The sequence below is a fragment of the Hirundo rustica genome, chromosome Z (assembly GCF_015227805.2).
Source record: "Hirundo rustica isolate bHirRus1 chromosome Z, bHirRus1.pri.v3, whole genome shotgun sequence".
NCBI classification, from domain to species: domain Eukaryota; kingdom Metazoa; phylum Chordata; class Aves; order Passeriformes; family Hirundinidae; genus Hirundo; species Hirundo rustica.
Window position 1 is genome coordinate 83,529,303 of NC_053488.1, and position 23,595 is coordinate 83,552,897.

General features: G+C 43.4%; 1 protein-coding gene across 5 annotated transcripts in view; it reads left to right on the forward strand.

Annotated features, from left to right (window-relative positions):
• Positions 1 to 285: 285 nt before the first annotated feature.
• LOC120765113 (mitogen-activated protein kinase kinase kinase kinase 4-like) overlaps positions 286 to 23,595 on the forward strand; it is a 93,706-nt gene continuing 70,396 nt past the window's right edge. For 4 of the 5 annotated variants that reach the window (XM_040089449.2, XM_040089450.2, XM_040089451.2 and 1 more), the window contains exons 1-2: positions 286 to 328; positions 4,834 to 4,899. In XM_040089449.2, the coding sequence (XP_039945383.1) occupies positions 287 to 328; positions 4,834 to 4,899 (108 nt within the window). In that variant the 5' untranslated portion in view covers position 286. Of the gene's footprint in view, positions 329 to 4,433; positions 4,498 to 4,833; positions 4,900 to 23,595 lie in introns of those variants that run through there. The other variant, XM_040089453.2, reaches the window with a different exon arrangement.

Consider the following 23,595-nt stretch of genomic DNA (forward strand, 5'->3'; position numbering starts at 1 on the left):
CGGCGATCCCCACCCCCCCCCCCCCCCCCGTCCCCGCGTGGGGCGCAGAGCGCGGCCGCCCCCGCCCCGCCGGCGGCAGGTGGCCCCGACCCCCGCCGGCGCCGCACGTCACTTCCTCGCAAACTTTTTCCCGAGCTGCTCTCTCCGCCAAAGTTGCCGGCGGCGGCCGCCCGGGCCGGGGAGGGCGTTGGGGCCGGCCGGGCATGCCCGGCTCCCTGCGCCCGCCGGGGCACGGCCGGGCCGGCGCGGGCCGCCCGCGGCACCGTTAGCTCGGGGCGGCGGAGCCATGGCCCGCAGCCTGGACGGCATCGACCTGGCGGCGCTGCGGGTAAGGACGGCCGGGGGCTGCCCCGCGGCGGGGAGGGGTGGGGGACCCTTTACCCAGGGGTAAGGGGCTGCACCCCGCGTTTTCCGCTTGTCCGAGGGGGTTCCGCCGCGCCGCGCTTGGGGCGAAGCGCTGCGGGGAGCGTGGGACAGCCGCGGTGCTGGCGGGGACAGCGGGGCGATGCCGCCCGTGCCCGCACGGGCAGCGCTGATGCCGGGGGGGGGTTCGGGCTGCTCGGGGGTGCAGCCTCGGGGCTCTCCCCGCCCCGGTCCCGCAGCCCGCGGGCTCCAGAGGTCGCGCTCCCTTGGCTGGTCGGAGCCAAGCGGGAGCGCCGCGCTGCCCGGCTGGGAGCGCTGCGCCGCCCCGGCTCCTTTCCCTGCCAGGATAATGAATAATGCCTGCCGGCGTCCCTAAAGGTGTTGTGAATGCTGTGGAGAGAAAATAAATGGGACACTAGGATCTTCTGGAAGAAAATATGTGCGTGGGGGTTTGGCTTTTGTGGCCTTTTTTGTTGTTATTGACGTCTGGGATCTTTTATCTCCCTTCTTCCCCCAAGCTAAAAAAAGTCAACATTCACCTGGTTTGCTGTAAATTTTTATTGTTATCTTCTTATGTTTTTAATGTAAGCCGGACTTTGGCCACATTGAAAGCTGTGCTGTCAGTGTTTCACATCCCCAAAGTGGTAACAGGGCTGTGTGTGATGCTCCCGAGTTCCACTTGCACTTTTTACTTAGGAGCTGACCACCAAGCAGCCCATCCAACCCAAACAGGTCTTTTGTGGAGCGCTGTCGATGGAAGAGGAGGGAAGGGTTCAATTCTGGCAAAAAGCAGTCATCCCCAGGCTGTGAAACCAAAGCAAGCCACTTGCTAAAAGTATCAGGGGAGAAAAAGAAAGGAGGCTGGGAGAAGCCTTTGCGATATTCACATGGCGAGGAGGGTGTTCCAGACTGGAGGCAGAAAGAGGAAAAGCTGCGTGGACAGTAAAGTCAGGAAGGATGGCAGGCTTCTGGCTAAGCAAGCTGAAGTTTAATCTGGCTCTGCCATGGGGTGTAAGGCAAAATAATGGAAGTTCTTTAGAGCTTTAGTAGATGAATCTCATCTTCTTAAATAAATAAGGAAATAGTGTGAGTTTGAAAAGGAGTCATTCTCCAAAGCAGACAGCAGGCTTTGTGACAGAACCGTCTGATTCACAGCCTCCAAAGGCTGAGAGCACTGTGAATTTCAGCCTCAACTGGGGAAGGGATAAATGTCTCATTTGGGAAGAAACCCTTCTGAGCACATCAGCCTCAGTTTGGGGTTTGTGCTAAATAGGAAATGGAAGGCAGGTGAGGCTGAGCTGTAGAAATGATTTAAAGACAAGGTCCCTTGATTTTGCTGTGTTTGAGGTGTTCCTGGGGCCGGTGGGAGCTGCCTGGTGCTGTGCTCCAGCCTCCCACATTTGTGAGCAGGGTCATTTTCAAACTGAGTCCCCTGCTCCCCTCCACCAGGGCTCTCCCCATTCCCTGGAAAGAAAGGGGCCTGTGGTTTCCTAATGTTGCTGGGTTCACCAGGGTAGTCAGAGGCTAAAAAGCCCCTGAACTCTGCATTAGGCACAGAGGCCGTGTAGAAGAACCTGTGCTTCAGACACCTGTATCTTCTTTAGCTGCAGGGATTTGAAAAGTGCATTTTGGTCGTGCTCTTGCTGCATGTGTTACTTTTTATTCCACCTTGCAGAGGAGATGGATGTGGCCTGGGTGCCCCTGAGTCACTAGTCTTGCTCTGGCTTTCTGAGTGCGCTGCAGATGACTCGAGGGGAGCCAAGGTAGTCACCATATGGTACGGTGTATGATGGTAATTAACCTTAGAGTGATGAATGTTCAGGCAGGTACTTTGGCATCTTTCAAAGGGAATCTAGCAATTTGGCAGGTGCTGGCTGGTGAAGGGTTAGCTGGGCCATGGGCTTAAGTGGTAGCTGAGAGGAAGCACTACATCAACAATGATATGTAACTCCAGGATAATTAAGAAGGTGGCCCATTGTGTAGAATGCCAGCAAACAATGCAGTGCTGATATCCAAGCAAACAAGGGCAATCCAAGGACCAGAGCCCAGATTAATATCCTTTATGACTCGTAACAAGGCTTGGTTCACTGTGGTGTCCTGATTAAAAGAAAAGAGATGGCCAAGTGTTTGGCTGCACTCAGACCTGTGGAGGCTTGAGATGCTAATGCTCAACTTGCTAGCAAGGACAGGATAGGATTTGCAGTATATTAACTTCAATGCTAATGTTTATTTAGATTATTGTTGGGGTCTTTCCTAGAGTGTTGGAAGGCTTTAGAAGCAAACTATTAGTATGGTAAATCAGAATTAAATTTATTGAAAAAGGAAAGACAAGCTAATTTTGATTTACTTAAATGACTGTATTTGCATAATAAATAAGCTTGGAGATGAAGCTTGAAGACAGCATACATTTAAGTGAGAGAGGCAGTCGCAAAGTCCAAGTTGAAAATGCCGTTTAGGTTTCTCTGGGTTTCTGTGCACTCTGGGCACTTCTTAATTCACCAATGCTGCTTTCTGCAGGAGGGGTGGGGAACTGGGGTGCTGCTCGTGCTTCCCATGGAGTGCAGTAGATAATGAGGCATAGAAGCCCTTTGCTGGGAGAGTTCCTCCGAGAGCTGCTGTGAGTTTCACTGCCTGGACCATGAGCTGCCACAGCACAGTTCTGTGCAGAGGTTGCAGGTGAAGCAGAGGTTTTGTACCACCCACCAGCTGCTTAAGCAGTAGCGATGGTTTATTTGCTGACTCCAACCCCACCGAAGTAAAGCATTTGTTTTTATCCAGACTAGTAAAAACGTAACATGAGGAAAGGAGAAGAAAGCAAAGAAAATTTCAGTGAGGTCCAGTCTTGTAGGCATTCTTATGCCTGTGCTTAGGTCCATATGTGAGCGTTCCCACTGATTTCCTTTTTAGTGAGGGCTTTTGGAATTGGGGTTTATGTCTAGAAGGCTTACTGACTTGTTTTAAAATAAGAGGAAGAAGAAAAAAGACACAGACTGACCTGCATGAGTAAAAAGTAAGTTATCTTGATCTGATTTACACATTGTTTTTTTGAAAAAAGAAAAAGTTGTAAGGTTGACAGTCCAGGAAGTTTAAGATTAGAACTCATTTAACTTAAAACCAAATTAACTCATTAGTACTTTCAGCTATGGAGGTCTGGGCTGTGTTGCTCTGAAAGCTCTTGGCATTTACCATGATAGTTGTGCCAATAAAGGTAGAATCTGCTCAGAAGAAAAGCCTCTCTGTTTCCACTGGGATTTTGCCAAGGTAAATGTGTCCATATCAGATATGAAAAAAGAATTATTTATATTAAAAGATTTACCTATAAGTGGAGTGGAGAGTAGCTTGATACCCCTAAAAGAAGGATGTTTTGCAGCCAGGGGCATAGAAGTTGTACTTCTGAGATAACGTTTTTCTGTATCAAAACCCTCAGCAGTAGGCATTAACTGACATGACAGATTGCTGAAACAGATGTGGTAAAACTAACACATGGACTTAATAATATTTTATATAAAACTGTCAGTCATACCATGGCAAGAAATGAGCAGGGTGATGAATGGCTTAGCCAGAAACCAAGAAACTGATCTCTTGAGTTATTAATGGTTTTAAGTAAATCTAGCTCAAGTGAGTTTTAACTGAAGCACGAGATTTTTTAATGTACTCAGTCGTTCAGGAGAGAGCATTGCCCATCTCTTGCAACAGGATGGGCTGCCTGTACCTGAGGGGTTGCAGCAATGCTGCAGGAGAACCTCTGCTGCAGTGGTTGGTTGTTAGAGCAACTGGTGCTATAGCACAAGAATAGAAGTTGGTTCATGTGGAGTGGTGGACTGATCACCTGACTCGTTCATCTTTCATGTAAATTAACAGCAATTTACTTTGGGTTCAGAGCCAAGAGTTCAATACCTCAGTCAAATTCACTTTGTTATGTTTGCAGAACAGGAGAGTTGAGTGTTCTCAGCCTGCCTGTAAGTTAGGGTTGCCTGGTTTGGTACATTTCCCTTCACTAAGGTAACTGGGCTCAGGTGCTTTATATTACAATTTTTCAGTTTTGCTCTTTAGGTTTTTTCCTTTGTTGCATTACTCATACCAAGGGTTTCACAGCAGAGGACAGCAGCTCAGCCTCCAGGCTAGCTCAGTCTGGTAAGGCTTAGGAACTTGGAGTTTTTCCTTATTCTACTGTAAGCTGAGTCAGCAGCTGAATTCTAGTATTTTTCACACACGTTAATTTATTTGTTGTATCTGCTGTTGTACCATCCTGCTGATCTTCAAAGAGTTGTTTTGTATATAGAGTTTTGCAAAACTTTACTGAAAACTTAAATATTAATGCATTTCTTATGATGTGGTATCGCAATTTCCCATTTAGTGTGTAACGCAGAGCATTAGGGGATGACATTTCATTTTGATGGTGTACAATTAGTTTCTGTTATGAAGTGGTTGCTCTAATCCAAATAATGTTATTTTTTCTGCTTTTTGCAGGACCCTGCGGGAATATTTGAGCTGGTGCAGGTTGTTGGAAATGGGACATATGGACAAGTCTATAAGGTTTGGATGCCTCTTTAATTTGGGATGCTGTTCTTCATAAAGCTGTATTACATAAAGCAGAAGTGAGCACCATTTAAGAAGGCGGACAGTTGTTCCAGTAATAGTCTGGTTTATCTTGCACTCTTTTCTGCATAATGAAAAATACTACCTGTGAAATTCCATGGCCCTTCCTTCTGTTCTGTTTTCATGTCTCTTTGCTGCCACAGGTCACATAAATGGCTTTTGTACTGAATTCCCTCTGCTGTGTGCTTACTTTCTCTTTTTCAAAATTATTTAAAAGGTGTCTGGCAGAAATGTACATCAGTGATGGCTAGATTTGGCCTGGATTGGGTGAAGCTCAGAACTCAGGCAGCAGTGCTCTTCAAGAGAGAGGTGTCAATTAGCCCTGCTCTGCAGGCAGGCAATGAAGTCTTTGATTTCTGTCATTACCTTTGTCACTGTGATATCGAAGCAGAACCACCAAACAAGAAACTACAGCAATTAACATTGTATGCCACAGCGTAGGTCTCTGTACACTATGCAGTGCACAGGTTACTTTAGTTGTAACAACAAGCCTAGAAAAGTGTTCTTTCACTGTGAAGCCTTCCCTAAAGGTGATTTAAGAAGAGGAAATGATTTTGATTAAATAGAGAACCAAGTTCCCATTTCAAGAATGTAGACAGAGGAAGGAAAAGGCCATGCTGCTGAAACCCTTGCAGGTACATCAGAAGAGTAGTGGCACTGGAATAAGTCTGGTGTTGTTTCTTCCTCAGGTCCCGCTGCAGACAAGCCGCTGCTTGGCAAGTCCTTGTGTGTGTGCAGGCTCTTTGTGCATTGATCCCTCTCTTGAAAAATGCACAAGGGTCCTGGTGTAGCAATGCAGGATTGTTCTTTCTCCAGCGCACTGAGTACATGCTGTGTACTGGTGTCCATCCTCTGGTGGGAGATCTGCTGTAATCACATTTTACTTTCCCTTTGAAGTTACAGGTTCTGGAAAGTGCTTTACAGGAGCAATTCTGGGAAGTCTCCCTTTTCCCATGCTACCAGTTTTTTTATTACAATTTTTATGTCAGAGACAGGATCTTTCTTGCGTAGCTCTTCGTGGTGGTGAAGTCTGTGTTGTTTCTGAGATTGTCATTCAGATACTGCTTTTAATCCTGCTGAATTAAAAATATGTGCTCGGGGGTTCACATGGTCAGACTAGAAGCCAAGAAAGATTTGTAGCTGCTGTTGTTTCTTACCTGTAAAAAGATCCCAAACCTCCTGAATGTTCTGTGAAATAGTTGGCTTTCTTTTTGTGTCTGGATTTATTTTATATTGGGAAAGAAAAAGTTCAATCTAGTCATCTTTTATGAATGTTGAGTATGAATCAGCTGATTTTTAATGGCAGAAGCAGAAAGGAGCAACATAGTTTGTTCCTCTGCTGCAAAAGAAAATGTTTTGAGCTGCCATGTAGCTCACTAGAATGTTATTTGCCAAAATGTGCAAGAAATATTGACAGTGACAATTTAAAATTGTACCCAAAGGCTGCTCGCCACTGAGCATGTGAGAGACCAGGGTCTGACAGCTCTGGAAATGGGGTGATTTGAGTCTCTGCTCGTTCTGCACTTGGACTGGCTGGAACATCTGAGGAAGGCACTGAGAGAAAGAGTTTCAAAGGGCTGGGGGCACTGAGGGGAAGCTTTGTGCACGTGCATCCTGCACTGTGGAGTGAGGGGCTTTGCGTAACCCCTAGCTGAGGCTTTGGTCAAACAAGTACCTGTGGTCAGTGGGGTGTTCTGCTGGGGGTTGTTTGGGAATGGAGCTGCTCTTAGCGGGACCATGATGGTGAAACCTGCTGTTGAAGAAGGTGGTAATGACAGCCAGGCTGGACAGATGCAGAATGCACATTCCACACTTGGCAGTCGGCTCTGTCGCTGTTGTGAGCAATCTTCACACACTCCAAAGCTTCAGTGTGTTTGGAAATCCTCCTGCAGACACTGAGCACTACCTGAATGTTCTTGGGTGGTGTCTGTCCAGTGGTGTCTGCCTAATGCTGGCCTTGCACCCAGAGCAAATGTCTGTTTGCTCAGGAGGGCAGCTGCAGTGGAGCAGCTGCTTCTGCAATGGGCTTGGGAAGTTAGGCTCATACTCACTTTTCTTTTTAACTTCTTTGTAGTATGTCCTCTGATGTACAAAGTGCTAGGACTGGTAGAGTAAATGAACGGAATTCTGGAATAATTTTGCAGTTTGTCTGGTATAGGCTTGTGATTATAAATATTTAAGTTATAAAGTAGTCTCTGTTTTCCATATTCTTTACTCATATCATTAGAGCAAGTTTTTATTCTCCTGAGGCGTTAGATTGTTCCACACATTCAGAAACTACCCACAGTAATTTGCACGCAATCAAAGAAAAACTTATTTCAGGCTAAATAAATTATATTCAGGGTTATTAAATTGCTTTGTTGGCTGTGAAGATGATTCATATTTTAATGTATGCAACTCTATAAAATGAAAATAAAATTTTGAGGCTTCGTCATTAGATTTGGAAAACCATGTTTAACAGATTTATCGAAGGAGAGTATTATTCATACTGCATTATTCCAGTTCCAGTTCAGGGTCTTTTAAAATGAAGTGGAAGAAGTATGAATTGTACACATAACAATGCCAGAGCTGAGTAGAAATGTTGTAAAGATTTGTGTATAATAGCTGACTAAAAGCCAGCAGATTTTTTTACAAGTTATGAAGTAGTAGGACGTAAATATGCCAGTACTGGCATCTTCAACCTTTGGGAAGTGTAAATTAGATGTGAAAAAAATCTGATGGTACCCAGAATTCACGAGACTTAGGCTTCATTACCTCTTGAAATGACTGGTGAGTTTCCCAGTTAATTCCTGGTTTCCATGTGTTGGAATCCAAAGAACAATCCTATGTAAGAGGTGATTCAGAATACTGCCATGGGAGGTAGTAGGACAGAGTCTTCCCTGACAGTAAGGGAAAACTGAAAGTAGTTGGAAATAGTGCATTTGTTGATGGTTGGGAAATATGAGTGTTGGCTCTTTCATGCCTTTGTCTCCTCAAGGTTGAGGAGCTGAAGGTCAGATTGTGTCCAGTCTCTGCAACATCTCCATTGAATACATATGGGAAAGACAAGTTTCTGAATGTCCCATGCACTGCTTCTGGCAAGATCTATCCCTCCTCCTGTGTACTGTTGAGGCCAGGGATGGAAGTGAGTATGGAGGGCATGAGAGGCTGCTCTCCAAAGTATGAGGGCCAGCATTTCTGAGGGTTTATAGAGCTGCTAATCATTAAGGACCTTCAGACAGCAGAGTGGTGTTTCATGTCATGTAACAGTCAGTGTCATCTGGGAGGAAGTGAGAAGGCTGAAGGTGTCACTTGGAAGTCCTTGGGATCTGCTGGGACATGTCACTGTCATGAGTTCTTTGCCTGCTCCCATATACCTCTAGGAGTTTAACTGTATGGACTCCATGGCTCTGGAGTGCTGGATAGTGATGGTCCATCACCCTTGATGTAGAACAGTTGTGTGCTGGTCTGTGCTTGTGTGTTTAGTAAAAGCTAAACTGTGAGTTTGGAGGAAGTGATTTTTTTTTTTTTTCCCAAAGACTTCTGTTAGTTTCATAATCTTTGATGAGAGGGGTTTCTTTAGAAGCCTGTTAATGGATTTTCTATGTTCCCATTTTTAATGCAGGGTCATTTTTCTGTTGAGTGGATGGGGAAAGGGAGATATGGGGGGCAGCTGAAGTGGTTGCCATTTTTGAAGTGTTTGGGTTGCACAGTTCTTCCTGAGCTCCAGAGGAGACTGTGACTCTGAGTTTATGGCTGCTCTGTTTTTTCAGTTGGCAAGATGAAGAGGGATTTTTCCTAATCCTTCTCATTCAGCCATGTTCTGACAGTCTTCATCCTTATGAAGTTTTCATGGGCCAGTGAGGTCAGCAACAGTTTTCTGATGTCAAGAGGCACCTGATGAGGACTTTTGTCTTCCTTATTTAGTGATGTGGATTAGCCTTCTCCTGGGCTTGCCATTTTTCCGTGGCCTAGGGGAAGAGAGGCCAGGGGCTGATGTTTTTTGGCACATCATCTTGGAGGCTGATGATAAACCCTGAAAGATCTGCAGCTGCTGTGTGTGCAAAATGGTTGCATCTTTGAGTCTGAGGGCACAGGGAACTTGAGAAAGGTGCTCTGGTTTGGAGCTGTGAGAGTCAAGAGGGAAGATGTGGTTTCCCAGGAATGCAGCAGATGAAGAAGCAGCAGTGCTGTTGCTGAGGCCTGGCAGGGCTGGAAGCAACCCTGCCTTCCTGCAGTGACTCTGCACAGCTAATATTTTTATTTCTCTGCAGTCACATAGAACTCGATACAAAAAGGAAGCAGGTCTGGGTAAGGAAGTGTATGGGGTTTAAGTTAGTTGTTTTTTGTGTTTTTTTTAACACAGTTGATTCTTGGCATTGAATCATGGTTCAGTTGCTGATGTGAGTTATGAGTTACTTTGCTGTTGATGTAGAGCGGCAGGAGTGCAGCAAAACATAAATACGACATTTCAGTTTATCTTAATTTGAAAGTCTGTTAAGTTCTTCATGGAATATGAATATTTCACTGACTAACTGGCTGATGTAGTTGAGTTGGGAGTGGTAGGGGGAAGGAACATGGAGTTTTTTGAGACTGGGTAGTGTGTGGAAAGAATCACCCAACCATGCCATGTTATGGAGTGTTATAATCTATGGACTGTATTGAAAACCTTAATTAATGGCAGCACCGGGAAGGTTGAATGTAAGAAAGATTACATTTATGTTCAGCATAATCCAGAGGGCGAAAGAGTATAAACTGAAAACCTTAAAACCATCCCTTCTGTGGGTGGGTCAGAGGTAGCCACTTTCCAAAGATGGTGCCTTGGGGCTGAAATGGAATTTCAGAGTCTCCAGAGTGCTGCAGAGACGTTAAAAATTACGCATAATCTCAGGTTGTTTTGTTGTCATTTGTGGTGAGTTACAGTTTTCAAGCTAATCTTAGTCTCAAGGCACTGAGATTTTGATGAGTCAAGAGGAGAAATCAGTTGTACTCTATAGAAACGACAAAGTGCTACTCTCTGTTTCACTAGCAGTTGGTAAAAGCGCTTGTTTGTCTATCCATTTGCTTTATTTCAGTTTTTGGTAGCGATGCCTATTTCTTGGTCCTAAAATTAAGAGCTAGACACAGTTAAGGAATAAAGGGTTTTTACATCAGTATTTAATAAGTTTCCTTTTGGTGCAACAGCTTGTCGAGGTGGAATACGCCAAAATGCACACACACAGTAGATTATGCATACAGTTTTATAGACCTTGTAAATTAGCGTCTCTTAACAAAGATGTCCCAATGAGAGGCTTAAACAAATAGTGTGACAAGTCCCTATTCTAAAGTATTCCCCCCGAGGTGGGCCTAATCCTAGTTTTCAGGATGTGTTCTAGAGGGGCCCTTGGTTTCTCAAGATAGCATAAGATTTTGCAGCCTTCAGCTGTGAGGCCTTTAGAATGTTTGGTGTCCTGCCCTAGCAGAATAGCAGGACTATGCTAAGATACCAGGCTTAAAGAATTACAAGTGTGCATGCTAAGGGTATGAGAATACATAAAAGGTATAAAAAAAGAAAAGGCAAAAATCATCATGGCATCAGTAGAGGAGCTGATTATCTTGTCCACATGAAAACTATTTAATTACATTAGGCAGCAGTGTATAAAGTCTCTGCCAGCAATGCTTGGGATGGAGTCAGCGCCTCATTGCACAGATCCTTGGTTGGCTTGTGCAAACAAATACTGGAGATTGTCTGCTGCTCCTGGCCACAGGGTTCTCTCTCAGGAGTATGTCTAAACTTAATCTGTGCTGCTGCTGTTGTAATAAGGTACGAAATGCTGTTGTGGTTATGAACGGGTTGCCTTGAAAACGGAAGAATGTAGGGCTGCAATACCGGTAATACTCTAGAGGAGGCATGGGTTGGGGTTTTGGTATTTAACTTCTTCAGTTTTTAATAAGTCTGCATGCTACCAGGTATATTTCTTCAACTTCTCTCAGTTGTCTGCAAATCCTATATACACTCCCATAAATGTCTCCATGCCTTTCTTATTGCTTCCACACCATGATTGTCCTTTTCTTTCCCCATCGGAAGGGGTGTGGAATTGGCACCCTTGACACAAGGAAGGCAAACTGTTCCTTGGACTGGGTCAGCAAGAGCCTAGCAAGCAAATCAGGAGATGTGATTATTTTCCATGCTCTTGTTAGGCCACACCTGGAGTACTGTGTCTCATCTTTGCACCCTCAGTCCCAGAGAGACGCTGAGAAACCAGAGAGGATTCAACAAGAGGAAGCCAAAACATTTAGTGGGTTAAAGAAAGAAAGGCTGAAGGAATTGGATTTTTTGAGCCTTGGGAGAGAAAGCTGAGGGCGGTTTAGTCACAGTTTTCAAGTGCTTCAATGATGGTTGGTACAGGAGGTGCCAATACAGGGATGCACAGGGTAGATGGATTGCTCAGGAGAAGTTTCATTTGGATGTAAGAAAAAAATTCTGTACCATGGGAATGAGTTATCACTGGAATAGGTTTCTCATGGTGGTTGTGAGATCACCCTTGCTGGAAATATCCAAGGGTGTTTGACACTGTCTCAGTTAGTGTAACCTAAGTCTCTGCTTTTAGCAGAAGGTGGAATCATGGTCTTTTCCATGTCTCAGTTTGAGTTCAAAACCTACCTACTATCAACCCAGCCTATTAGAGTGTGAATTTCCAGCTTGGACGATACACACACACACACATCCCCCCCCCTTCCCTTATATTTGAAAGCCCCCCCCCCCCATATTTATACATATAACATAGGTAGTTTATGGTGTGTATTCAGTTGTCAGAGTCAGGAGCGTTTTTATGCTGGGGTTTTTTAGAGGTTTGGGGTTGTGTTTGATTTTTTTTAATCTTGGCTTCCCTGCCTATTTACATGGCAGTGCCAAACTGTATTCAGCACTGGCTTTTAAAATAATGGATCAAACATGCGAAATTAATTAGCAAATTATGAAGTCCTGCTTCTAGTTAGTGAATATTTCAGAGGAACTTGATTAAAATTCTTAGGAGCCAAACTAGTTTATCAAAAATAGAAGAGTAAGGATGTGAAAAAACCTCTCTGCTATTGAGTGCCTCTATACAATAAGGACTCTGACTGAACACAGCAATGTACAATAATGAGATGTGCCATTAGAGAGTAGTAAAATCCTTGCAAATAATTTGTTGACAGGCCTGCTGCTTTTAGGTCCTCTGTGTTTTGGACCTAAAAGTCCATGTGGGAGAATACAAGGCATTTTCATCTTAAACTCTTGGCATTTTGAGCTCACGTTGCATAACACTTCAGATTTTGTCACTGGGTCATGCTATTTTGAAGGTAGGAGAATGTGCTAAAAATGCACTGGTGGTAATATGAGTGTAGTAGGAAGTAGTTCAAGCTCTTAATTCCCTGCTCAAGTGGTTCACTGTGCTTTAAGCACCTCACTAGTGACATTGATCTCAGTAATCCTGACTGGACTGCCCAATAGCATCCAGATTTATGCCGACGTGCAGGTGCACATCAGTGTGATCAGAGCTTCATGGGTCTGAGTTTTGCAGTATCTGACCTACTCAGAAGTAATTTCATTGTGTATGATATATAAATTTGTGGAACTTGGGGAAACTCTTAATTGTCTATTTGCAGTCCAGAAACCCATAGCTATGACAGTTAATGAATGAATGACAGGATATTACTTAATTTTAAACAGCAGAAAATCTAGTGCGTTGTTTATAGATGTTTGAGCTGATTCCCATGGCAGGTTAGCTTCAGTAACTACTTTTTTCACAGTGAACTACAGGATTTTATAGCCTGATGAGGGCAGGTCACCTTATCTTTGTGTCTCTGATTCTTTCTTAGAGTTCCTTATGGATTATACTTTCCAAGTCTGCTTTAATATCCTGAAGAGTGCACGTGTTTTTTTGAAAGTCATTCTTTGGTACCTCTGGGCTATAGCTAGTGGAGCATAATAAAAAGAACAACAAATGAGTTGGTTTCCTAAAATGGAAGAAGAAACTATTTTTCAGCTGTTTATAGTAGGCTTTTTATTTTTCAAAGTCCCTTGTGTCTGCCCTTGTAACCTACTGAGCTTCTAGAATTCCTGAAAGGTTTTCAAGATTTGCTTTAAAAGCACCTACTCAAAGGTTGTTTCTTCCCCATCCCCTGCTTCCCACAACTGAAAATATTAATTTTTAGTAACGTCTGAGATATTACAACTGAGAAGTCCAGAAGACACGCTTTGTAGCAAACTGTGACCTTTTCAGTGTCCTGTAATGTTATTGGCACCTGTGTAATAGCTGGGGTGTGATCTGGGACAGTGCCTTTAGGAGCACTTTTTCATAAAGGTGAGAGAGGGGCTGATGCGGGCAGCTGTGGATCAGGAGATCTTGCTTCTCTTCTTGCCTCTGCTTCTCATCATAACTTGAAACCATGAATTTGCTGAAAACTGAGCTCTTCTTGTGAGTGTAGCTGTTAAAATGGAGGCAGCCCTTGTTTTTGTGAAGTGTCTTTCTTGGGATTTCGGTTAGGAGGAATTAGTGTGCTTATGGAGGTGATTTGTGAAGATTGGTTAGCAGCCACTTAGTGAACAATGAGCTGTTTGAAAACAGTTTAACTTGAATCCAAACATGGGTTCAAGAGAAGCCAGAGTGGGAATATGTCAAGAAATGAGTTGGCTTTCATTTTCAAACTTTGCTTCTGAAATGTCAAAGCATTACGTTTAATTTGCTTCATTTGAGCATACATTTAAATTCAGCAGGATGTTTAATAGATTGAGGAAAAAAGGTACAGTCATACTGAAATAATGTGGCATGACAAAAAGAAATGTGAATATTAATGTGAATTATTCTGACTTTCTATTCTGAAAGGAGTGTTTGCAACCAAAAGCGAGACCAGTTGGCAAAATACTGACATTTTGTTGGTTAAATACCAACAAAATACTGAATACTGGAGTTTACTAAATTCCGTTTTCTGACTGTGCGGTTGCTATATCTGATATAAGCTTTTTAATGAATTTTTTTCTTGTATCTCTGCTGCTAAAAATGGAAACATTTGGAGGAAAAGGGCATAAGAGAGATGTGCGATTGCCTTCTGAAAAGAAAATTCCTCAAGTTCAATAAAATGTAGATGTCTTTCTTGATATGAATTTATGCTGAATTTAGCAAGGCATTTCCCCAGTATTTAAAAACAACAAAAGAGTAAGAGTAACAATAATAACAAAAGAGCAACAGTTTACTAATTATTTCTGTTGCAGTAGATTTGTCTACTTCTGTTTTACTCATGGCTTTAAACCTGTGAACAATTATTCTAAAATATGCAACAAAACCATAATGAAATATGCATATGAATTCAATAATGGATTCTCAAATGTATTATTTACACAGATTGTTCATGATGTTGTCTTGTTGTATGGAAAAAGGAAAGAGCTAGAAAAAGTATTTGTTTTTGCAGTCTAACATGAAATATTTATCATAACAGGCTTCTTGCAGACATTCTGCCCCCAGAAGCCAAATCGTATCAGTAAATATCTGATTGCCTTTTATTACTATCAGAGGGTAAAGTTAGGAGCTGTGTACCGGCGTTACCACTCGTGCTTTGAAAATCAAATTACTGTGGTGGGGGTCTTCCAGTTTTCCTGTGTTTTGCCCTGCAGAAGAGGATGGGCAGCACCAATGCATGACTGAGGGGTACCAGAGCATGCCTGCTTTGGGCTCCCCTGGAGGTGAAGGGTGGTTTGTTTCTAGAGACACTGGGCTGTGCTTTGTTGTCCCTCCCAGTGGAAAACAGCCAAGTGTTGCAGGCAGGCACACTGGGAATCCAAGAGTAGGGGTGCCCAGTGAATGCAGCGAAGCCTGGCGTGGCTCAGCTGGCATGGAGGGCGTTTGAGGCAGTGAATGTGGTGCACTGAGGGCACACTGGGCTTTTTGTGCATGTGCAGATCAGCCTAAGCAAGTCTGACATTTCCCAAAGGCGTTTGAGCTCCAGGCTGGTGGGTGCAGGTGCACGTGCAGATTGCTGGGTGCCCAGCTGGCACCTGGCAGAGAAAGGGCTTGCGTGGGGAGAAGGTGCATGTGTGGTAACCTGCACTCCAGAAATGTGCCTGAAAGTGGAAAAGGGATGAAGAAATAGAGAGATGCACTAACTTCCTTCTGGACACTTTGGAAGAAATCAGTCAGAACTCTTTTGAGTAGAAGAAGATGCAGAACAAAGACTAAGACTGAAAACTAAGGTCACTGATAGCATATGTTGGAGAATAAAGAGCAGAGGGGATTTTGGGTTCATCCTTTCCTACGTTCCCCTCTTCCTTTCTTTACATTATGTTAGTTTGCAGGTACCCACCTGTTGGAAGACTTTGCATGGCCCATATCCCTGGCTTGATGATGGAGTTTCAGTGTTTTCATGCTGGCGAGGGAATTCATTGCATGTATGTTCAGGTTTCTGCCTGTGTTTGCAAAGCACCTACCGCCTTTGTGAGGCTGTTCAAAGAGTCACAGGAAGCTCCTGGTCAGGCTTTATAGTGTCATTTGGCTTCTTATGTCTGCCAAAGTCATAGTTCTCTGACCAGGAGTCAGGAAATGGCCTTACCAGAGCTGGGTGATGGTTGGAGCCTGCATGGCACTTGCTCTGTCTGTCCCACAGATGGGCTTTGAATGTCATAGTGAGTATATGAAATATCTGGCTGGCTAAGCTGCTGTGGTTGCTGTATCCTGCATTGTTTACATTGTTCCAGCAGACCTCTCCCTTTCAAAGTTATTAATATTAAAATGGAGCAATTCTTTATCATGTGGAGATAATCTTTCTAGCCCAGCTCTATTAGTGGTCGCTGGGAGGCTTCAGGCACCTGTGCTGGGATGGAGGCAATGCTGAGCCACACCAGGGCTGGACAGGGATTGTAGGTGCCAGTTGAGTTTGGGCTGGAGATGACACTGTGGTCTATAAATTGTGGTTCTTAATGGGGAGCCTGTCTGGTTGAATCCTCTGTGTGTAAATGCTGCCTGATCTTCTGGAGAGGTTGTACGTTCAGATTAGGTGAGCATATGCCAGCTGTTGTCTGATCTGTCAAAAGCCACTGTGTGATGTGGAAAGTCCCCAGAGATTTCATGATGCATTTTGATTTCTCCTTACAGAACTGGGAGCATGATCAGAAAGAGAGATGGGGAAGCTGATGCCTTTGCATTTTCCCCCACCGTGGGGCAGGCTGATGGCTCTGCAGTTCTCTAGGTGTATTCCAGGGGTTGGTTGTGATGTGATAAGCCACATCTGTCCTGCCGGCCCAGGAGGACATCAGTGTTTGTGAAGGACCCTTTATCAGCCAACAATGTTTGCAATACAGGAGGTGAGACAGGGCTTAGCTTTTTTTTTTTTTTTTTTTTTTTTTTTTTTTTTTTTTTTTTTTTTTTTTTTTTGTTATTCCCACCTGTGCTGTGTTTGCCTTCGGTGCAGCCGTGCACTTCTGCAGATGTGCTGCTGAGGGCTTGCGGTCCCAGCCGACGTCCTTCACGTGGGTCCGTGGGTGCTGGGGTCGGGCTGTGCCAGGGCGTGTGCCTGGACCTGGTGGTGAAGCAGAACAACAGCTCTCTTGAGGTTTGGCAGAATATAGTTTCTTCTTTTTTTTTTTTTTTTTTTCTTTTTTTTTTTTTTTTTTTTTTTTTTTTTTTTTTTTTTTTTTTTTTTTTTCTTTTCCCCTTGATGAAAACAAGAGGAAGCTTTAGCAGGTAGGAGGTTTGATGCTTTGCCACAAAATTGTGTTCTCACATATCAGTGCAGTGAGGGCAAAACCACTAGCTGGACCCACCCCTGGCTGTGGGCAGCGTTTACTGTCCCAGTTAGTGCTAAAACCCATGTGCTTTCTCATTGGCTCCTTAGAATATGAATATTAAATTACTCCATTTAGTTGCTGACTTTTCTGAAACAAACTCTCTTTTAAAAAGAAGAGCGAGCTGGTAACAGAAGTGAACAGAAGTTTTCAAAGAACTGAGCAGTAATCTCCTTCTATTAAGGACACTGTGAAAGTGGACAGAAATGGAGTTATGCAAAAAATGAGCATTTTGATGACTGATGTGGCTGGGAAAGGGAAATGACAAACCTGATTCAGGCCACTGAGCATGTCCACGCTTAACAAAATTGAGCTGGAAATAACATTTCTAATTAAACTGGGTCAAACCATGTATGCAAACCAGGTCTTTAAAAATAATTATATGAAACCTTGGGGTTTTTTCTAGTCTTTTGCACATTATGTCATCTGACCTATTCAGAGAGGATATGAAGTGGTAACAGTGGCGTGATGGTGCTTTGTGCTCACCTCACACCCATTTGATTACAGAGCAAATGGCAAATCAGAATCCGTGCAGGGGAACCAGTCCCTGAAGGTGACTCTGACTAATTTCAGAACCCCTTCTTGTTAGGTATTTGTTTTTCTGTAACTCTTCAGTTACTGAATGTGTTAGGTTATTTTCTTGTGCAAACATGTCAAAAATAGGTATTTTCTGTAAGCCTCAGTGGTGCAGGGATGAAAAAAGTTTGTATCCTCTGATTTGCACAAAGCACGCAGGAATCAAATGATCTTGGAGACTTCAGGTTTGGTTGGAATAGGCTGACTGGTTAAAACATGATTGGATGCAAGAGCAGTGCAATCCCATACACTCTGTTTTCTTAAAAAAAAAAAAAAACAACAAAACAAAACACAACTGGCTGAGTTTCTGTCTTTGGTAGTGCAGGTTCTTGCAATCTCATGTGCTCCCCTGGACCTGAAGTTTCAGAAGGTAGAAGGCAACATAAAGCACTTGGGTGATGGCTTTTCTGGTGTGGGGTTTTCATATGTACTTTTAATTTTTTTTTTTTTTTTAATGACACTTTTGTTGTAAACAAAGACCTGATTATCTAAATTTTTCTTATTTGAATAGGTGCATTGGCAATGCTGTACAGTTTTAGTTTATCCTGCAAAACTTTCCACTGGCACATAATACCGTATTTATCCAAAGCAGCAGTGGGCTCTTGGTGGTATATTTTGGCATCTGGATGTAGATGACAGAATATGCAGAGAAGCTGCAAAAGGAAGCTTTTTTGGAAACTTAGGGATGGTTGAACTTTTCAAGTGAGCACAGCTAGATGTTAAAGCAGAAATGATAGTTTTTAAAATTTATATTGAAAGTGTAAACCAGCTAGTTGCTGGCATTAGGTGGTTGCCTTGTGGAACGTTGAGGTTGTTTTGCTGTTTTGTTTTTGTCTTTCTTGACAGCTGCTTTAGATGTGATGCAGCTGGTTGGACAGGCTGTTGCTGTTACAAGGTAAGGAAACAGGGTTCAGAGCTTGGAAAATGAGAAGTGTCTTTGAGACTGAATCATGAGAAGGGTTCTGGTGCAGCTTCACTGACATCTGAGGTACCTTGGGCTAGGCCAGGGGATTTGAGTGTTTCGGTTTTGAATATTTCTTTATATGTTTCTGTGCATGCCCTTTTGTCTGTAGTACCTGGGCCCCGTTGTATTTGGTGTGGAAGGAGTTCATGGAGTTTCCCATTGTGAAAGCTTTGTCACACAGCTGACAAACCCTGCGTAGGGCGATCCCATCAGCTCCCCACGCCTGTGAATGTGAATGTGTGTCGTGAGTCAGAGTAGTGAGTGTTCTCCGTTTCCTTCTGGGCTTCATGTGTAGGTTCATGGAGAGCTCATTTCCCATCAGCTGTGAACTTTGGGTGCCAGCCCTGCAGTTGCTTGTCAGAGATACTTTTACACAAGTGGACACACACTGGACCAGTGGATTATGTTTATTTCTTGTGTCACAAGCTCTAGCCCAAACCTGTGAGAGGCTCTGTGCAATCACACCTTTTCCAGCAAAGAAAACATTGAAAATAAATTTTTTTTTTTCATTGTCAAGTGAGGTTTGTTTGGTTTGAGAAATTTGACCCTTTATGAGACAAATTCAGATCTAATAAACTCAACAGCACAAATTCATTAGGACATAGAATCACTAAGATTGTCTGGTACACTTCTGGTGGGGCCAGAAGTGTGTGTGAGAACCTCAGTGCTGGAACAATCCATAGTCAGCTGTTGGTGGGAAGTGCTGCAGGGAACCTTTGGGAGGTGTAGCCAGCAGTGCATGGGAGGAGGGCAGTGGGCCCCCAGCCTGTGCTGGGGCTCTGGTGTTTTTTTACCCACACACAGCTCACTGTGCAGTTCACTGCTTCATCTTGCCCTGTACAAAATTATTTTTGCTTGTTTAAACAGAGCAAGACAAAAAGATGAGAATGTCACAAATCCAGTAGGGCTGTTCAATAGTTAATTTCAGGAAACTGTTGATACCTCTTGTGACCAGTTCTTCCAATGATTCACTGCTGCTTTTGCTTCATGTGTGCTCGTAATTATGCTGAGCTGCATTGCTTAAGACTCTGCGGTTCTTCAGCTGTAATGTGTTTAGCCATTTTCTTGAAATTATTCCGCAGGGGTATTTATTTCTTTCTTCCTCTCAAGAGCTCACTGTTCATTTCTGTCCTGCTGTGATTGACTTCAATACCTACAAGTAATACCAAAATTTAGAAGACACAGCATTGAATAGTAACTGCTTGTAGCTGTTCAGGAACTAATACTGTGTATTTGACCTGTGGTTTGCTTGAGGGGGAACCTTTGCCAGCCGGGATTCTGCTGTACAAAGCTGATTAGAACAGTTTAGAAGAAAAAATATCACCAGTGCTCCTCATGAATTCAGATTTTTTTGTTTCTGAACTTGGAATCTCCTGTCTGTTTTAAATTCATTAGAAAAGCCGGCTATACTTCACTTGTAAGACTAATTAGAAGGGTAGTCTGGTTTCATTTTGGAGACTAACTTAACACTGAAAGCCTTTCCAAACATTTAAGTGATTTTCCCTTGAGTTTTCTGGACCATCTGGCCAATAGGATTTTGGAAGGAAACGGGATTTAACTGCTGCTGTGAGATCAGTGCCATGTAGCCCATCTCTTACAGAAATCATTCAGAAATCTGGAGGCTTGTGTGTTTTCTCACGGGCTAATTGTGTTCATTAACTCCCTTTTAATTTTTGGAAAGGATTCACCGCATAGAGCCAAACAAAAGGGCATGATTAGATACTCTTTTTTTTCCCCCCCTCTGTTAAATGCTCTGTGAAGACTTCGGTGTGTGTGTAAAGAATATGGCCTTTCCCTAGGCAAACGTCACGTCTTCTGAACTTGATGGTATTAGTCAGCAGAATTTTTGATTTCAGGATTTACCTCAGGTGAACTGAGTCATAGGAAGGGTATTGACCAAGAAACACTGAAGGCAAGGCTCTGATACTGTAAGAGAAGCCCTTTCTATTGCCAGCTGTTAGTACTGGGCTGTCCCAGACTGTATGTGCTGTACACAGACATCCGCAGAGGTGCTTACTTGCATGGTATTGCAGTCTGTGTGAGAAAAGCACCAGCAGAACTGGAATGGAAAAGTAAATCACCCTTAAGGTTGTTGTAGCTCTGTCATCATTTAGGCTGGAACCCTGCTTGCCTCAAAGCCTTTTTTGAAAAAAACCCCAACAACACAGTTTTAACCTGTGCAGAGCCGTGTCCAAGTTCTGTATTATGTACAAGAGAAAATTCAACCACATTACAGTTGCTGCTCACAAGAATGCTGAAGGATCTTTAAAAATTCAGCGGTATGAGTGCGAAGAGCTTAATGTGCGCACAAGGTTGTATTTATGTGGGATAGAATGCTAGTGAAGCTACATTACTTTTAAGCGACAGCTCTCCTAACATGAGGTTTGTAATTGCTGTGTGCAGCTTAACCTTTGTAGCTTTGTAGCAATGGTGAGCCAAAAACCCCTTCCTTTGAGGGATTCTTGCTCCAGAATTCTGGCCACCCATCAGCTGACCTCCTACAGTCCAGCCCTGACTTCCTTTCAGCAGGATGAGGCTGGCAGGACACACTTAACCGCTTGTGACCTTCTCCAGCAGAGATGTGCTACGAACAGGTTTTCTCTAGCGCCCTGTATTTCTGTAAACGGATGCGTGTGAGTCAGGCGGCAAAAATTCACTGGGGTGGAGGGATTTGTACCTCACCCCAGACTTAGCTTCTCAGCAACCTCTGTTCTGCAGAGTGAGAGCCTTCCAAAGGCTGAGGCTTTTCCAAAATTGTTTATTTTTCCGGATGAATAGACTTCTGGTGCAGCAGACCTTTGCTGTTGTAAATCACCAAGTGTTGTGTGGGACTGGCTGTGTGCCAGGGCTGTTCCAATCCTCTGGTTCACAATGAGAGGAGCCCTGGGACTTCAAATACCCCATATCCCCACTGCCCTGCATCCTCACTACCCTGTGCTGTCCTGAACAACCCACCAGCCCAGTGTCCCCAAGCCAGAACTCCCATGGGAAGAGGAAAGCTGCCTGTGTCTGCACAGCTTCTGTGCCCCTGACAGGGGTAGCAAGCCCTGATGGGGGTCTGAGGCTGGAAATCTGAGTGTTTCAACAGGTGTGAAGGGATGTGACAAATGCCAAAGCCCAGGATTGAATAGCAAGGCTGTTGAATCTGTTACTTGTGCAAATAGTGGTATTTAGGCTCAACGAAATCAGATTTTATGTCCCAATAAATGGAGCGTGAGGAAGATGGGTTAACTGCATAACCTGCTTCTCAGACCTCTCCTCCTACTCATTGTGCTGCTGTTTGAGTTACTTGAGACACAGATGGCCCCAGAATGTTGCTTTTCTTTCCTTGTTGGCAGCAGTTCCCACTCAAGGGCCTTGCAGTTCCCTCTAAACTCAGGCACCTGGATGACTTTTGAGCAGAGGGAAGCTGAAGCTTCAGTGTTTGCCATGCCCTCAGATGCTACTGAAGTATCACCAGATGGAAACTGGACCAAATGGAAGTCACTGGTAGTCTTCTTCACCAGGAGCAGCTCTGCCTCCCGTGACCCTGTGACCCCCAGCCAGTCTTGCCCCAAATGTGTCAGGTGAAGTTTGTTCCTCCAAGGTGCTCTGTGTGCTGCAGCTCTCAGTCTCCCACTGACACCCATCACAGGCCACCCTGCTTTTACCTGCCCCAGGAGAAGCGCTCCTGCTCTTTCTTGCTCCCTGTCTTGCACATTGTTCACATTGTTCAGAAGCTTGAAGTAGCGGTTGGAAATCTAAAGCTAATCTAAATCATGTCTACATGTTAGCTGAGCAAGGAGAAGCCACAGGAATGGGTACTTCCCCCTAAATGAGCATGGAGCTGCAGAAGATTATATGGGATGTTCTTCTGCAGACACCACCCACTTCAAATAAGTAGAGGACAAATCTTTTTGTGTTATGGCTAGAATGGTATTTTCAAAAGAGCTTGGTGCTTTCCTTGGTCTTACTGGTCACAGTGGGAATCACCCATTTGGGAGCAGTTTTCAGCATCCCAAAAGATCAGTCCCCAGTCCTTTCTCATACAAGTATGCAGTAGCCTTGAGTGGTTCATGTTTTGGATGAGAATGGTAATCTGATCAAGTGAACATACTGATATTGCAAAAAATGTAGATATTCAAATATGTTTTGTGAAAGAGCTTGAGTTTGTTCCTTTGTTTCATTTTCTTTTCCCACTGGTCTGCAGTCAGACGCAGACAAACATTAGGCAAAGCAAACAATCTGTGTTTCCACTCGTACAATGGGAGGAAATAGGAACTGAAAGGATAAAAAAAAAAACCCACCAAAAAAACCTGGACAAAAAAACTGCTTCTGTGCCTCTTGGGATTTACAGTTCATGAGGGTTGTCATACAGTCATTTACAGTGGGGATGCAAAACTGTTGTTTTCCTCCAGAGATCAAGGTGATTTGATCTTGTACTTTTGAAATCACCCTTATCCATCCCTCCCTTCTAGACAATGTGGACGTGGACAGAATTTTAAGTGACTGGTAGAGGTTATATTTCCTAATCTCTTCTCTGGGCTAATGTGTTGCTATTTTAGAATATAGGAAGTTCTCCTATACCACTGCCAACTTAGTTATCTTCAGTGGTGTTATGACTTACAGTGATAATTTTGTTTGTTCCTTTAAACATGTGACACAAGTAGGGGCCAGAAATTCCTGGTTTTCATTTTTAACATCTTACCCCTGAAACATCTAAAACTTCATTTGGAAAAATCCATAAAACTAATATTTTCACTTTGAGTGAGTGCAAATACATTCCCACTCCTGATATGAGGGGAGAGAGAAAAGCAATAGGAGGGATAAAATGACATGTTCTGCACATAAATAGGGTGGTGGTGTTTGCGAGGAAAAGAATTTGTTTTTCACTGAATAGCCAATCCATTTTTACTACATAAATGTGATAAACTTTACAAAATTTTATTTTTTAATTTGGAATGCAGTGTAACATTATAGGGTTTTTAAAATAATTTTAAACCTCTTTATAAATCATATATATCCCTAATATTTCTTCATTAATGTAGCAGCCTTTGTCTTAGAGAGCACTGAATGTTATTAATCAGCTTTCATTCTTTATATATCTTCATGCTGGCATTTTAGGGTTACTGATTAGGTTGAGCACCTGGTATTTTGCAACCCAAGTTCTGGGATATGTGAAATAACATTTGACTTATTGGTATGGTCTATACCTAAAGTGATATGTTTTAGCTGACTTCTTAGAACACAGCTAATCCTAGAGTGAGGTTTAACATATAGGAGAAAAAAAAGACCATTATGACATAAACCTTGAAGAGCATCTCTTGCTTATATACAGCGT